Source organism: Anarhichas minor, unplaced genomic scaffold (genome assembly GCF_050575085.1).
Source record: "Anarhichas minor isolate MPS153535 unplaced genomic scaffold, ASM5057508v1 ptg000026l, whole genome shotgun sequence".
In the NCBI taxonomy this organism is placed as follows: Eukaryota; Metazoa; Chordata; class Actinopteri; order Perciformes; family Anarhichadidae; genus Anarhichas; species Anarhichas minor.
In genome coordinates, this window is record NW_027466472.1 from 7990467 (window position 1) to 8007874 (window position 17408).

General features: G+C 42.0%; 2 protein-coding genes across 3 annotated transcripts in view; one reads left to right on the top strand and one right to left on the bottom strand.

The window, feature by feature from the left end:
- Nucleotides 1-2012: 2012 nt before the first annotated feature.
- p2ry2.1 (purinergic receptor P2Y2, tandem duplicate 1) lies at nt 2013-4372 on the bottom strand. Its single transcript, XM_076100891.1, has 5 exons — nt 4354-4372; nt 3162-3515; nt 2848-3016; nt 2280-2616; nt 2013-2207 (listed from the first exon to the last, which is right to left on the bottom strand). Exons 2-5 carry the CDS (start codon nt 3496-3498, stop codon nt 2013-2015), a joined length of 1038 nt encoding a protein of 345 aa, XP_075957006.1. The 5' UTR covers nt 3499-3515; nt 4354-4372.
- Nucleotides 4373-6777: 2405 nt separating this feature from the next.
- fchsd2 (FCH and double SH3 domains 2) overlaps nt 6778-17408 on the top strand; it is a 48355-nt gene continuing 37724 nt past the window's right edge. For both annotated transcript variants that reach the window (XM_076100488.1, XM_076100489.1), the window contains exons 1-2: nt 6778-7072; nt 10373-10470. In XM_076100488.1, the coding sequence (XP_075956603.1) occupies nt 7052-7072; nt 10373-10470 (119 nt within the window). In that variant the 5' untranslated portion in view covers nt 6778-7051. The remainder of the gene's footprint in view (nt 7073-10372; nt 10471-17408) is intronic.

Below are 17408 nucleotides of genomic sequence, written 5' to 3' on the forward strand. Positions count from 1 at the left end.
GAGTCGAGGTTTTAGACCGTGAATGTGTTGAATGTAGTCTTAACAGTTCAGTGAACCTTTTGAGAGTGTGAGAAACATTCACTCAGCGATGTGCACCTATCCACAGTCAGCATTAATAATAATATTTGCAACCTTTAAGCTATTAGACTATAGGTCCAAGAAGGTTGAAATGCATTCCCAAAACCTGTATCACAACATATTTTGTACAACACTGCATCCCAATGGCAGTTAAAGGCTGCAACTGTCGTCTGGGTCCTGGCGTGAAGAAGTTAGATGGGTAGATATCGCTTTTGTAGAATAGACAATGTAAATGAATGTACATATGTAAATATGGGTGGGTATAGAAAAATGGTTCTGGCTTTTATAATTTTAGCATACAGTTTGTGTGAGGTGAAAGACAACAGCACTGCACCAATAAGTGACACTTGTAGTCCATCAATAAAAAAAACAACCTAAACTCCATCATGAATATAAATGGATTCTGGTTAAACATCTGTGTCTTGTTTATAAACCTAAACACACAAATGCAGTACACATATCCAGACTCCAGTTATGTAATCTCCATAACTGTAAGGAGCCACTCCCACATACACACACACGCGCACATTTTTAGTTTTTACAGTTTAATTAAATAAACCAGTGGCTGCAGTAGACTAGCGGCTGGGATGCCTCAAAGTCATGCAGCTCACTTGGCTTCAGTTTACATCCTCATGGGTTTTAAAGAGTTTACTATAATTATCCACTCATATTCATATTTCTTATTATGTTTCTTCTCATGAATTCTACATGTCTGGAGGATTTATTGGTTGCAGCAGTTACACATTTTTATTTCTATCTGTTTTTATTACTATTAGGATTATTATTAAATGTTTTTAAGCTGAAGTGTTGCTGGTAGGAAGGAAACATTCATCTCATCAACTTTGTAGAGTGCATTTATAATATTTAATGTTTCTGTATGATGTTTTTACTCTTGAAATAAAGAAGAGGTGTATTTTAAACGATGTCTTGCTGGTCGTATAATGTGAACTTTTGGCGTTTGTCTGCTGTTGTGTGTGAATGTGTGAGGGAACATCTAGTGAAAAATTTAAAAAAATGTGTTGAACCTAAAAGCGTCAGAGGCAATAGACTGGCTTGTTTGTTTGAGAGTGTCGCCCTCTAGTGGTGGCCTGGTGTTCATTCGATAAAATGACCTCTGGTTATGTAAATCAAGTGTATCCACTACCAATGATATTTACCAAGTGACTCAGCTACACTACAACTAAGGCTACTCTTCTCAAATACTCTGCTCAGCTGCGCAGACGCTGTATAACCAGACACTACCTATAAGAGAGAATAAATTCTCTAAAATTAAAGGAATATATGAACTATTCTACACCTGCTCTTTTCAGAAAATGTCTCACAGAACTATAGTGAGTCATTCTACAGCCACTTGACACAAATTATGGCAATAAACAAATGTAGTGACAAATGTAACACCACAACTATTTCGTTAACATTTATACATTTATTATAACATGTTTTAGTTCCTTCACATTTTGTTGCAGCACATTCAAAATAAGTCCTAAAGGCCACAAAGTGGTCAAGCTTACCCTCTTTGTCTGATATGCAGAAAAGAACGCTGAGCTGAGGAAAACCCACTTGTTCCGATACAAACATCAGGTGCAGCCGTTGGCCAGTAGAATCATTAACAAAAGCCACATTTGTAGTTTAGTTCTGTCCATACATTATAGCTGTTCAAACATAGCAAAACTAAGTAAAATATGATCTAGAAATCCTTTAATGCCATAAGTTAGAAGTGTACTACATGCTTTTTCAGTCATAACTGTATTGTCCACGTTTGATTTGGTCAAAGCTGAACATGCATTTATACTGGTCATAGATGGGGATCTGAATGCAGCGTCTGTCAGTGTCGGTGTGTCACATCTACCACAAGAGACCCGCAATAAGTTCTGTACTTGTCCCGCACAAACTTTTGCATTTTAACCAAACCTAAGTAGTTTCAAGGTATTGGATCAGAGTTGAGTTGTCAAGCGTTTTGTCACGCTCGTTGGTCTCGATGAAGATGACCTGATCTTCTTGGTGAGGTTACTGCGGACGTCCTGCCCAGCCAGGAAGTAAAGGATGGGGTCCACACAGCTGTTGGCACTGGCCAAAGGTCGGGTCACTTTGTAGGCCACACTGGAGGCCTCCAGCAACTTACAGCTGATCTGGTGAACATTTAAAAACGTGATATACCGAGCTCTTAAAGACACATTTACTATGAACGTGTTTGTCCTCACCTGTGATGGATCGACCTGCCTTAGGTATCTAAAAGAATAGTAAAGGCTCCTGGTGAGGTGGAAGGGCAGGAAACAGAGCATGAACGTTGCCAGCACAACGATGATCATCTTAACCGACTTCTGCTTGGATCGTTGGGCTGACACGCCCCCCCTCTCGCCCCCTTCGGACCCCCAGCCAGGCTCCAGAAGCTTCCCCACCATGAGGCCATAGCACACCATCACCACCATGAAGGGCAGGGCAAACATGAGCACTGATACGGCTGAGCTGTACACCAGGAAGTCGTCAAAGAGCTCCGGGCTAGTTGTGTCGTAGCAGATCCGCACACTCTCCAAATCCCTGAGAAGGAGATTGCAATTGGTTAGGATTATTAAATGGTAGTCCTGCCTTGTTTGGCATTGAATCACAGGAAAAAGGAAAGAGTGGTCATTTAAGTGTGTCCCATTAAGATAGGGTACTTGGTGTGCCACAAAAATCAATCTTGATCACTTAAACACTTCAGTACAATAGAAGTAATGAATATAGTAATGAAGGGAAAAGAAAGAGGGACAGACTAACATACAAGTTCACCTAGTTCTTGAGAAGTAGAGAATAGGGGCCTGGCAGAGTAAAACACAGGCCCACACCACCACAGATACCAGCTTGGCCCGACGAGCGCTGACCCAGTAGAGGGAGCGGACCGGATAGCAGATGCCAACGAAGCGATGCAGACTGATACAGCACAGGAACAGAATTGAACCTGCCAGAGTGATAGATATTTAATATACTATTTTCTTCTATTTGCATAATATTGCATTGTGTCGTGGTATTATCATGCTGCCTTAACTGTAACATATCATACATCAATACTCTCTGTACGGGTCTCTGCCGTGCCATCACCCTACCATATAAGTTGGTGTAAAACAGGAAGCGTATGACCTTGCAGAACGGCTCACCGAAGGGCCAGTCGTTCTCATCTGCGTAGTAGTAGATGAGGAAGGGCAGCGTGAGGATGTACAGAGTGTCGCACATGGTCAGGTTGAACATGTAGATAGTGGAGGGCTTCCAGCTCTTAGTGCGGAACACAATCACATACAACGCTGTGGCGTTCAGCGCCAGGCCAATCACAAAGACCAGGGCATAGCTGACAGGGAGGAGAATATACTTAAAGTCTTCTTGAAAGCGACAGTAGAAGGCGCTGAAATTGGTTAGGCTGGTGATGTTGTTGTCAAAGGTGGCCATCTCGGTTGTGAAGACGCCTGAGGAAAAGGAATAGGTTATGAATATGCTGCATTTGAACCTGGAAGCATTTCACTTTGAGAAGTTATCATACACACAGAAATAGAGGGTGGGGAGGCACAGGAAATGAATATGACTCGAGAAAGTGACATCAACCTATAGTTTACAATTTAGGATGCCCCAAGTCTTTCACTTTGGCATGCCACGCGCAAGCATAATTATTACAAGTTGTACTTGTTCCACCATCTCGCCCAAGGAGACATTTTGACACCTTGTCTCAGATTACTTAAATACTTATCTGCCCGTTATTACCTCTCCTCTCTCCCCTAAATGAAAAACTCTTTTTAACATATCTGAGCTGCAGAAGGTTCACACAAAGATTCACACAGACCGTTGTGGAAACAACTTTTTACAAAACTTTAGGTGTAGCTGTGTTCTCAGGCAGAAAAACAACACTCATTCTGATACTTTTGCATGCCATTTATTTTCCAAAAACCAACGGCTGAGCGAGGGACAGACAGAGGAATAACTTTTAAACTCAAACCAGACCTTGTTTAGAGACCCTGTTAAGACCTTTCTTTCTGTTTTACACACTGGCATGAACATTCTTACCCTCAGTTCATTTCTCCTTTCTCTATAAATCTAAAAACATAGTCATGGAATAACATGGAAGTGATGTCTTAAAAACTGCATTTAAATAAGACAGTATGAGTTAACCTACTCTTTTTTTCTTCTCCGTCTGACATTCTTTTTTTCTCTGTCAAAAGCAATGCCTCTTGCTCGCTCTGTACCCTTCGATATCTTCACTGCCTTATTCTCTTCAAAACAGCTCCAGGTGGATTTCAACTGATAACAGACCTGAGACAGAGCGGCCCCCCTTTTGTAGTCCCCTACATTGCTCTGACCTGCAAACTGAGCACAACTTACTATTCAGCGACAAATCAATCCGTGTAGTTATTTGTTAAATTGGCTGTACGAAAATAAACCATATTGCATCCCAGCAAATAGACAATAAATCCCTCTTCCTTAGAGACAAAGCCCCTAAAACGTATGAAAGTACTCACACTGAATGAATGCTATTGCCTTTCAAAGACTGTCATGCAATGTAATGGATCCTCATTCTTACGAGTGGAAGTACTGTGCATATCTGACGGTGTCGCTTATGGCTGAATGCCTGCCTCAGATACTTCAGTGGGGGAAAAACCTGTGGAGATGTTTTTTCTGTCAGACAAGCTCTGGCCTGTACGCAGCATGTGAGCAGTTGAGCCCGGGGCTCAGATGTTAACTGACTGTTAGGCAAATGGACAGTGAAGAGGACAGAGCTGTCACCACTTTAATCTGTTCAAATATTGATTTCTTTTGTCCGTTTAGTAAATAGAGAAAGACATTAATGTACACTTTTAAAGCAGGAAAAAAGAGAGCATCCTTAATCCTATAATCCTATTGAGACTATTAAATGTAATCATTACTATAAGTATGGATCTATATAATTATCAACATTTACTTGTTATTTTTTTTGTAACCTAGCTTTTAGGGGCATAGGAATTAGAACAAAATCGTATTACCATTAGCTATTATTTTCTTTACTTTTTTGGACCAACAATATCGAAAACAAAAGCTATTTTAGAACAAGTAAATCACAATACAACCACACAGCGATTAGCATAATAATTTTACAAGTAGGGATATCCTGCTGCGCAATCACAAATATGAATATTTGGTCCTTTGGGTCCCCACAGAAATATAGTTGGCCTGACTTTCAAACAACATGCATTTTTACATCAAAACAGAATACAAAGAAAATCAAAGATTAAATGTGATTTCTCACATTTCAGGCAAACATGCAATGAGTGAATCAAAACAAATCATCTGTGCTGCTTTTTGTACTTTTAATTGAAGCACTTGATTGTTTTTACAGTAAAATGTCTTACCTTGGTAAGCCTAAAGAAATATAGAAGCTCCTCCAACGCCGAATCATAAGAGAAATCATAAATCAAAAGCATCCTCGCAGGATCCACACAAATACAGTATGAGCCAACAATGACTGTCAGCCACTTTTTTTCTGTGCCACTGACAGAAAGTTATGTGTGTGGGTGTTAATATGTGTTTGGTTTCTCTGACTGGGAGCGTGTGTTATGTGTGTTAGTTTGAGTGTTATACTGAGAGGAAAGGTGAGAAAGAGTACTTAATGTCTTACCTGCTCCAGAAATTCTTGTGTATTAATGATTACACGGCCCTTAACCTTAACCTTGGTCATGGCACGTAGGAGGCATGAAATACAATACTAGCCTAAATGAATGCTTCCAGAGAGCCATATCAGTTCCACTCGCTGTCTTTTTTTTGACATTTTTGCCAACCATATAACAATATTTTGTAGGTTGATATTATTGTATTATATTATTTATCCACAAACACACCTAACACACATACACATACAGATTACATGCATGCGGACACTGTGCCAAACCAGCTGCTGCTGGTGCCAACTCTTTTCAAGGGATTCTATTGTGATCTATTCTTGTAATTGTTCACTGGGCATCCACTTACAATGAACCCCATGACCCCATTTTAACCTGTCTACTCCCCGGTATCCTGTAGTAAGTCAACACACAAGAGTAAATTATATTACAAAATAGACAACAGTAAACAACCTTTTGCAAATGCATTATATTTGATATATATTTGTTTATGTAACACCATCTAATACTATGATAATTTCAGTTGAATTTGGAGTACAGGCAGAAAATGATATCTATATAATTATTATTACTAACAAATCAAGCGTGTAATCTTTGGTCTTTTGTTTCTTCTTCATGTGTGTCTTTTGTATACTGTTGTTCATCCTACACCGCCATCGATTTTTCCACGATCGACTGCGGCTTCTTGTTGCTATGCAGGTCTGCGGGACGCAGGCTCACATCAGTGTCGGTCTTTTCTCCTTGAGCAGCTCGGGAAACCCCTAATCCTCAATGGATAACGAGTATATATTTTATATTTATCACCTTACTTGTCGCCGTTATTTGCTTTGAAACACCTTTGTATTAATCGAGGTTACTTTCGACGGCAGGCGAGAGGACGCAGGAATAAAAAAAAGGATGTGTTTCTGTTTCCAGTGTTTTCATCACAGCAATGCCGCGCTTCGCCGCACGGGGGAGCCGTTGAGCTTAAATGCTTAAAGGGGTTCCTTGTTAATACCCCCCCTTCCCTTCCCCTCTGCTTTCTTCTTCTCCGCCTGTCTGCCCTCCTGCTTCTCTCCACACAGTACAGTACACACTAGTCCTCTAGTAGTGGCAGCAGCCAACACAAGTGTGTTCAAACCTCTCCTCGTAGCTTCAGTCTCTGTACAAACGAGCCATTTATCATCAATCATGGCCGCCGGAGTACAAATTTAACTCCCGTTTTTCCCCCCCTGTCCGTCTGAAGGGGAGGATTTTTTTTTGTTGTTGTTGTTGGAGGAGACAAAATTATTAGTCCCACACACTGATTTTTTTGATTTTCCTCTCTGGAATTACAATACTTCTCGCAAGGGAAATACCATTCATGTCAATACTCCAAAATGCAGCCGCCGCCGAGGAAGGTGAGTGATTTCCCAGAGTCCGTTATGTTTGTAGCTGCACAGACAATGACAGACAACAGTGTGCAGTAGATGTTGTGTCTTTAATAAACATACACAACGCGTCCGACGCTGCAGGCATATAAGACAATTAAAGGGGGAGAAAGATATTCGCTAGCCCACATTAGCAACGTTTGCTAGCTCGGTTAGTCAGTAACCTATTAACATGAATATGAATCTATAACGTTGTGAGCCGTCAAACGTCAAAATAACGTTAGCTAGAAAACGCTAGGTGTGCTAACGTGAAACATACAAAGCACCTCACCACGTCAGTACGATAATATGATATTGTTGCAGTCCTATTCATGAGCTTACGTCATTTAGTAAAACATAACTTTAAATAATAAAACGTGGACAGTAGCATTTGCACGTTAACTTATGGCAGCAGCGTTTTAGCAAACTAACGTTCGTGTGTGTTAATGTAGCACCGGTTTTATTTTGACTCATTTGCATAACAAAAGCTTTCGTTTCTCCACGTTGTGATGCTTTTTGTCTTTAGGGAAGACCTTCAGTCCGTCCAGGGTCGCATCTTATTTTCTCTCTTTTTTTTTTTCATCAAAGGTTGAGCTGACAAAAGCTAAAAACACACATGCTGGCAGAGCCATGTCTCATACTGACTTATTGATTCTGTATGGGCTGGGAAAAGACCACAGTCACCATATAGTTGTTTGGCACTGATGTGTGTGTGTGTGAGGATGTGTTTAAGTTGCTTGTGCATTGCTTGCTATGAGTGTATGTGTTGTCCTGAAATAGATGCACAAGAGCCAATTACCCATGCTGTGAACCTCTGCACAGTTTTCTCTTAATTACCACATATTCCCCCAGTGCCAGTTATGCTGTGTGGGTTTTCTACACACAGACTAGCCCTGAACATGTCATATCATGTCTGTAAAACACAAACACACACACACACACACCTTTCATAAGTGAGGCTGCAGAGACCCCTATAGTGTGTCCCACTGTGTGTGTGTGTGTGTGTGTGTGTGTGTGTTGCTGCACCACTCCAGTCACCACTCTAGTCCATATTAATTTTGTGAGATCTCATTCGTCAGCTGTCATCCTTCCCTATTTAGCTTACTGTAAAAAATACTTCCAAGAATAAAAAGTGATTTGCAAAACACTGATGTGTTACTACCCCCCTGCAGTTAAAGCTGGCACACTCAAAACACTCCACAGCCAGAGTGTATCAGTATTTAGCTGTTGGATACTAATCATTTCTGTCCCAGTGAGACACAGACATCCCCTTTAGTGTTTTGTCTGTGTCTCAGCACATCTGCTTCCAGATTGATCTGGTTTGACTCGCATATATTAGTTTTTATGTGCTTTAAATTAAAAATGACTTCTAAAGAGGCTGAAAATAAGCGATACATTTCTCCACACATTTATCTTGCTATCTATCTATATACTCATCCATCCATCCATCATATATGAATAGTGACAAATACAGGGGTTGGAGCTTTTGACGCCATATCTTTTTCAAGATCAGCCAACAGTCCAGTACTTTTGAACTGGTCGCAGTGGAATTCAACCGGACAAAACATATCCATCATGAGAAACACATACAGTACAATGGAAATCTGTTCATTCATCTTGATATATAGATTTAACATCGTATCGAGCAACCCCAGCTGCTGTTTGGTTACCTGCTCACACAGGTGGGGACGTCTGCGTCAGAATCACTGTCAGATACGTGTGTTGATGTTTGCGTTACTAAACAGGAACCACTTGTCTGCGGTGCAGAGAGGCCTGCATCATCCGCCACTACACCAGCTCAGTTCTTTCCCTTTAACATGACCTTCAATATTCTGGATATGTCTTCCTCCTTGCCTCATAATTAACATCACATATCCCGTCTCTTTCTCACTGTCATTTTCCCCTTCCGCTTCTCACCGACCGACTCTCTTTCTCGCCATCTTTGTCTTTTTTTCTAACTCTCACGTCGTACTCTTCTTCTCTTCTGATTCACAAGCATCCCTTCAGCCACTCTTCCTCTCATTTTGTCTCCCCCACCTCTGTCCTCACCCTTTGCCCTTCCCCTTCTCCCTCCCTCTCTCTCTCTCTCTCCCCCTGTGGGTTCTCTATGAATGATGGAAGGTGAAATCAAGTGAAGTCATTTTGCCCTGATAATGTAATGAGCCACTCCCTGCTTATCTTCAAAGAGAGGGCACATGAAAGAAAGGACCTCTGCAGTGTGTGTGTGTGTGTGTGCTTGTTGTTGATTGTTTTGCGTAGAACAGTCATGAATTTGCCCGCTGTTATTCCGGTGAATAGTTGGTGGAATTCACCAGACAATACACAATGACCAGCACAGTGTGTGTGTGTGTTGGCAGGAGTGTGTGTGTTTTGTGTGCATATTAAGGGGGGGAGCTCTCTCAAAAGCCCCCGCTCTGACCACCAAAGTGAATTTTTGTATATGGCAATACAATGAGCATCTTTTCCTAATATAAAGGAGTCTGTCTGCTCCTAAATGCTGTTTTTAGGCCGTTAAAAGTGTCCTCAGTCACCCATAACTCCTCCATCCTCCTCCAAAAGTCTGACAAAACCTGGACACGGATTGTTACGTTGATGGATTACTTTTTTGTGATAACATTTTTATTGGCCCTCCCCCCCCCCAAAAAAAACATGCTGGCACTGCGTTGGAGTCATAAAAATATCCCAGCGGTTAGCTACTAGCTAGCTATCTTAATGTTGTAAACATGGAACTGTCCGTAGCTAGAATGCAAGCTGCTAAAGAAAGAACTAACTTATTTGATTGATTGATTGATTGATGGGGTTACATTGTTTATGTGTGTCTGTGCATGTTCATGTAGGCCACTGTGACTCATGGGCCAGCTTTCATTCTAACATATATATTGTTATATTGGTAATATTGTAAATAGAGCTGAAGCTATGTGATCAACAGACAATTATTTGGCAACAGTTTGGATCATCGATTAGCTGCTGAGTCAGTTATTCAGGCATCTGTTAGTTGCAGTCCTACTGGATTATGTTGCTGTTTTTGTCACACACTTTTTGTGATTTCATGCAACATTTAATCCAAAGTAGGGGTGGGTGATACGCCCACTGAGAGGGAAAAAACGTCACGATAAATTATGAATGTGTATATGGCTGTCAGGCAGGTAGAGGCATTGACGGTTCACTGAACCCTTTCACGACCAGGAAAAGACGAGACTCTAGCGCTGCTAGAACAACCGAAGTCTCAGATGATATAATGAATTACATGAAGATCCTTTACTGGAAACTGTCTTTTTTTGTTTCCTCCAGGTCAAAGTGACACAGGAGCTGAAAAACACACACACAGAGCAGATGACGAGACTGCACTTTAAACACCAGAGCGAATGCGACCTGCTGGAAGACATGAGGTATGAACGCGTCTCACCCGCTGCCAGAGGATCTCAAATCTAGTCGCTGTGTGACTAGATTTGAGATGGACACAGCCATGTACAGAAAGAAGGAAACGACTAAGGAGTGAGGGAGGAGTGGAATGAGAAAGGAAAAGAGGAGGAGGAGTGTTGTCGTATTCTAGTTTTCGGAGAAGGACAAAGGGTCGGGAAAACGACGAAGGAATTTCCTGCTGCTTTCTTCCTGCTTTCTGACTTTCTTCTTTTCCAAATTTCATTTTGTCAATTTCTTTTCTGTCTACTTGTCATTGGGTTTTTTTCTGTCTCTTTTGCTCTGACTATCCTTTTTTTTGTCTGACTCCATATCTCTCGTTTTCATTTTTTGGGGCTCAGCTCTGTTTACTCATGACGTGTGTGATTCTGGCAATTTTCCCTTTTTGGATTCTGCAATGGGAGGAAACCCTGGTTCTTTCACACGCTCTCATTTTCTGTGTTGACTAAGCATTGATTATTTATGACAGCAAACTCTCTGCTTCCATCCCTCCCTCTCTCTCTGTCTCTCTCTCTCTCTCTCTCTCTGTTTCTCATTTTCACACTTCCTCTACCTTCTCCCTCTCTCCGAGACTTCCCTCTCTTTCTCTGCCTTTCATTCTTGGGGGGCAGCTCCAGCTGTTCGACAACAGATTGCCTTGTTGCTGTTGGGTTTTTGGAGAGTGAACAAGGCCCCGGTCTCACTTGTGGGAGAGCCAGTTAGGCGTATGCAAACCACGATGTGTTAGTTCTTCCAGTCGCTCAGGGATCGAGCTACACCTGCCACTGGGTGCAGATCTTCAAATCGGCTTCGTCATCCTCATGGTCGAACGGCGCTGCGTTCCTCCAGGCTGTTATGTTTTGTAATTATTTCTGATGACACATTCTGCTGGTGGTAAAATCAGGAGCAGCAGGGTGGTGCAGTGATCGGGGAGACCGCCTTTACATTGGACCTGTAGCAACAAGCATCTGCTTCGTCAATGTGTCCCCGAGCCACGGAGGCCCCGCTAGTTTCTCTGGCTGTGATGTGACACTCCTCTGACTTTTATTTATGTTTTCGTGAAATATCCGATCTGTTAGGGTTATCCGAGATTCAAATCGGAGGCAAGATGGCCGTTCAATATGCTCTGACTTTGACGACCGTCGCTGTTGTCGGAACCAGCTGTTTTTCTTTTTGCGCGATACCCGAGGTACGAAAAGGCAGCAGCTGGCCAAACTGTCAACTGTCTTCACCAATACCACTCAAATGATAAAAATAGTTCACGTTTAGACAGAAAAAGAGTGCACAGGAAGAAGATGCACCCTGTGTTTATTTATATCTTTCTATTGTCACTGACTGATCTGTAAAAACGTTATGTGACGTAGTTAAAAAGATGTATGGCTGAAATGATCAGTTGATTAATCGATCGACGAAAAATGTATTTCTACAATTTTTGCCAAAGGTTCCAGCTTCTGCAATGTTTTCAGCTTCATTGTAAAACAAATATCTTTGGGTTTTGGACTGTTGGTCGTACAAAAGAAGACATTACATTACAAAATTGACAACAAATGAACACATTTATAAATATTGAGAATAATGGTGAGTTGCAGCCCTCTATAGACAATGTAGTTAATAATGCAGCGGTGATTTCTACAGGGTTATTGACCCGTCCCCCATCCAGGGTCAGAATGCAGAGTTAATAACCGCAATGATTCCTGCAAACAGTCAGAAAAGTGACTGCAGTAGGAATGTAGCCAGTTGGCTAACACCGGGCCGTTCACAGCAATGCCGATTGCTGGATATTGTCCTTAGAAAAATACACTTTTTGATGCATCTGGATCTGGATCTGGATCTGAAACTATGCCTCTGACATAGTTTATGTCGATCACTTTGCTAGACTTTTGCCACGGTTGCTGGTATCGTGTCGATCAAATAACCTCTTCAATAACTGGACCCTACACTACAAGGAAAGCGTGCTCACACACTAAAACACATAATCGGTGGACGGACACACATTTTGCTGCCTAAAGCCTGCAGTAGATTTTAACCGTTAAATCCCCAAATCTGCTCTGAGGTTATTTACCCTAATTAATCCACAGGCTAGCTTTAATCAACAGCCACACACACACACACACACACACTCACACACACACACACACACACACACACACACACACACACACACATATATGTCTATCTATAGTGCATTGAGCCATGTGTTTTACCAATTGTAAAAGGTAAAATGGGAAAGAAATAGAAACAAATAAAGAGAGAGAGAGAGAGAGAGAGAGAGGGGGCGGTATGTTTAATCCTCTGAGCTGCATTTTAGCTGGACTAGTCTTCGGAGAGAGGATAAGAGAAAGAGGAGAAAACCATGACGAGTTGGTGGACTCAGGGAGTCAACTTGGTGTCCTCAATCCAGCTAAATCCCCCATACCCTTATGTCTGCCCAAACACACACACACACACACACACACACACACACACACACACACAGTGCAAACCACAGAAAAAGGCAAGTTTTTGCTGAATACGAACATACTTTTCACTTTAACAATGGAGCTATAACACAATTTCAATACTGCAGTTTGGTTCTATTTGGTTCAATGTGTAGATTTTGATCGGTGAATGGAACGGAGTTGCAGAAAGGCCATCATCGTGACACTCTGCCTGACGATGGCCTTTCTGCAAAAGGGCAGTGCATGCTTTGCCCCGCAGCGCTGTGCTACGAGTCTGTTCCCGTGATTGGCGTGGCGGGGTTTTACAACAGCACGCCCCTCTGTGAGGACGGAGAGTACTTGTTAGACAAGTTCCAACGTCATATGCATCAAATGTACCATCGTCTAGACGGAGGGCTTTATAAAGAATACACAAAGAGCATCATCAATCACGGAGACGACAGTAGTGGGAAAACAAAAGGATGAAAGTACCAGGTTTTGTTGCTGATGGCTAGACTGCGCTGGTTAGATTCCTAAATTACAACTGGTCCCCCCCCCCCCCCCTCACCCCCCGACGTCTGTGTCTGTGTGGGACATTTGCATGAGATAAAAGGAAATTTGTATTTCACGCAAATTTATTGACCAAATCCTCGCAAACTATCTGCAGATATCATTAAAACCTAATGGGTCTCCATGCTGAGTAGATTATAGCCTCCCCCAATTTGAACCCAAAATGCTATCAGAATCCTCATTAATACTTTTCACTGCAGCCTCTATAATTTAGGAAGCGGGGGAACGGAAAAGCAAGGACTCGTAGGGGGAACAAGAATGAATGTAATGCTGATTCACACCCTGCTAATGTGAGAAGGTGTTTGATGCAGTGCTCTCATGTCTTTGGTAAAGGTGCCTCAGCATCGGATCAGCGGGTGATCCATATAATTAACATTGTTCTGTTTGGGATTGTGTTCTGTTGATACCTATGTGCCGCAGCTGCCATGATTAATTGACCGCGTTGGCGCACTGCTTCAGTGTAGAGGCTTTATTCTCTGACGGATTGAAGTGTGATGCTTGAAATGATCTCCAGCTTGTGACAGAGTGACATCCACCAGCTTTAGCTGAACATTGTGTTTGAGAAATGTTTTGAGAAATTTTGACGTCTTGGATTCCAGAAGCTGCAGCTGATCAGAGCAATATTATCCCAATAATCATAAAAAAAAATGCTTAAAACTCTTAAGATGGCTCTAAAACATACTGGAATCACTTGCCTATAGATTTCTTTAAAGAAATATTTTTATTGCATCGCAGACGCATCTAACAATCTTTGATAAGGTTATTTTAAATCATATGGTCCCCCCCGCAAAAGGATAAATTAATTCAAAGAAATTGCAACTTTGTTTGAATCTGTTCTTTCTTACATGATCATTCCTGTATTTTTTAAAATCAGGCCCTACATCACAGCTTTTTCAAGTCACTTAATGCGATATTCACGATGATCCCGTTAAATACAATCAATTTATTGCGAGTGTTTTTATCACAATCTGCCATATAATCCAATATCGTCCCATCCCCAGCTACGAGTTTATGGCCACACGCCTCCAGTTAGACTGAGAGGGAACTGTGTTTTTAAAGTATTGTCTCCTGAACGTAGACTGTATAAAATATGGAAGTAGTCTCTGTGACGTCACCCATATGTTTCTGAAGAGCCGTGAGCTCCAGCCGGTACCATCCTGGCAGTAACGGCACAACCGAGCTCTAAAAAAATGGCCAAAGCGGTGGATCATTTATGGAGCTGAGGCAGGCCTGGATGACAGCTCTGAATGTCCTGAATGATCCAATATTTAACTTTATAACATAATCTAGCCTCTTTTGTCTCAACACCATCCGGGGTTAACTAATTACCTAGACGTGTTTTCCAGCGTCCTCCGAGGCTTTAGCACATTTGTGCGGGAAGAGAACTGGTGGGATGGGTTTGTAAGTCTAAAGCCTTCAACACGAGCATACAGGCCCTTCAAGAAGTGAGTCATGAGACGCGACTGTGGCTCAGTGGTAGAAGCAGAGTCGTCCTTTTCAATCAGGGGATCGGCGGTTCGATTCCCGGCTCCTCTAGTCCGTGTCGATGTGTCTTTGGGCAAGACGCTTAACCCCAAATTGCTCCCGTAGACTAGAAAAGCGCTCTACAAGAACAGTCTGTTTACCATTTGCTTCAATCTTTTGATTTTGAGGCTTGTGATTTAATAATTGTATTGTATTCTGAAATGTGAATGTCTTTTTCCGAAACGCTCGCTTGGTCTTGGAGTGAAAACACTGCAGAGAATCTGCTCCGTTGTCTCTCGTGGCGATCACGCAGTGAGAAAACATCACCTCCCTCCTCCGCCTCTCTTTCTGTCCGTGACTCATGTTGCTTATCCTGTTGTCACTGATCTCAGGCTGTGTCCTGTAGACCATTGATCTCAGCTGTTTTCCCACGTTTGATCACTCCCCTCCTCTGCCTTCACACACACACACACACACACACACACACACACACACACACACACACACACACACACACGCACACACAGTACACACACTTACGTCCACTCCTAAGCACTTAAGTATTTCCTGTCCAACACACACACACACACACACACACACTCACTCATCTGGGCATTTTCTTTCTCCCTTTCCTTTTTTCATGCACAGCTGATGCTGCTGACACTGCGTTTTGACTCGTGCAGCGCAAACACAAGTGATGGGCAGACAGAGTAGAGATAGAGAGATGAGGGAGGAAGAGAGGGCAAGAAAGCAGAGTGCAGAAAGAGGAAGGGATACGAGTTTAAAACAAAGGTGGAGGAAGGGTATGGAGAGGTTTTAAGGATAGATTGAAATATACTACACTAACAACAGACACTGATATTATACATTCTGAAGCTAAATAACTATTCAGGATTTAACCTGAGAGTTCTGTTTCCATCCTTGTTAAGAAACAAACAGTTCAACACAAAAATGTTTCGTGGCTTACATATATTCCTGGATGGTAATTGGGTATCCGTGAGGTATCTGCCGTAGTGTCACCATGGTTGCATGAGAAGCCCAGGCATGTCCAAAGATCCCAGTGAGGGGGTGTGTTTGTGTGTGTGTGTGTGTGTGTGTGTGTGTACTTGTGTGGGACATACAAATCAAGTCAAGAGACCTTTACTAGCACACGAGTAGACTGCAGTACGAAGATACCGACGCAGGAAAGCTTTGTTATGGGGCTGTGCGTGTGTGTGTGTGTGTGTGTGTAGGGATGAAAGAAACTGATATAATAGAATATACATTTGTATTTACAATATGTTCAATATGATTGGTTATATGACTGACACAGCCAGTTGCAGCTACTGAACTTGATCACTTCAGTTCCAGTTTTGTGATTGAGTCAGAGCCAACTCTTTTTTCACAATGATTTCCAAGTTACAAGTTGTTTTGCATCATTCAGACGAAGGCCTCAAGATGTCTTCATTAGGAAATGAGTCGGCTTTCTCAAGAGAAAAGATGATCGGTACGCCGTTGTCATCTTTTGCCTTCGCTTAGTACGTTCAAGTGCCTGTGTGATAAACAGGAGGTCCTGGGTCTGAATGTCAGCGGTGCCTTTTGTACGGTCAGCAGTTTTGTATCGACACTTGAAAGAAGGAAGCTTCAGAGGTGGATTAGGAACGGGCATTTGTGTCATAAACAGCCGGTTGCGGTCACTGCAATGTGGAGTACTCCCACGCTATACTCAGAGGAAATTAAGGGATTTCCATTATCAAACAAAAATGTCAAACATTTGCTGGTTCCAATTTCTTTAATGTGAGAATTTGCTACTTTTCTTCTTCACTATCATTTTGCATTGAATATGTTTGGGTTTTGAACATTGCTCTCTATTGGGGCGCTTCAGGGTACTGTGGCTTAGTTGTTTAAAGAGCCCGTGTCAAGTAAACAGGAGATGGGATCAGGAGGATGATATAGGATTTACTTTTTTTAAATAAATAAAATCAAAAAAACTACCTCAGATAAGCCAATTTGAGTTATTTATCCATTTTCATTTAAATCGTAATTTCTGTTCCGCGTACAATATATTGATTCAATTCAATAAATCGCTTTTTTGAAACTTTATTTTGAGGTTGCGACTGGAAATATTGCTTCTTGATTGCTCATAGTCGTGGTGCTGTGGCTCATCGGTTGGTTGGTTGGTTGGTTGGTTAGTTAGTTAAGAGGCCTGACTTGTCAACATGATACCGGCAGTGTTTTTCAACAGCACAGTGCGATCAGACTTGAGGAGATTGTTTGGTGAATTGCAGCAAGGGCCTGTCACACCTAATGGTAGTCACAATAAGAGAACTAATAACCACATCATCCAGTGGTCAATGGCAATAATGAAGTGACGCAGGGGACTTTGCTTTGCTGGTTAAAGCGCCTGCCTAGTAAACAGGAGATCCTGGGTTCAAATCCCAGCAGTTCCTTTTCTACAGTAAGAACAAGTCTTGTATCACAACATGAAAGATGGAATC

Bases quoted from the DNA above. Each gene is read 5' to 3' on its own strand.
- p2ry2.1 (XM_076100891.1), bottom strand. From the start codon at position 3,498: ATGGCCACCTTTGACAACAACATCACCAGCCTAACCAATTTCAGCGCC. The intron at 3,017-3,161 runs GTAGGGTGATGG...TCACTCTGGCAG, and splicing joins GTTTTACACCAACTTATATG to GTTCAATTCTGTTCCTGTGC. The intron at 2,617-2,847 runs GTGAACTTGTAT...TCTCCTTCTCAG, and splicing joins CTCTACTTCTCAAGAACTAG to GGATTTGGAGAGTGTGCGGA.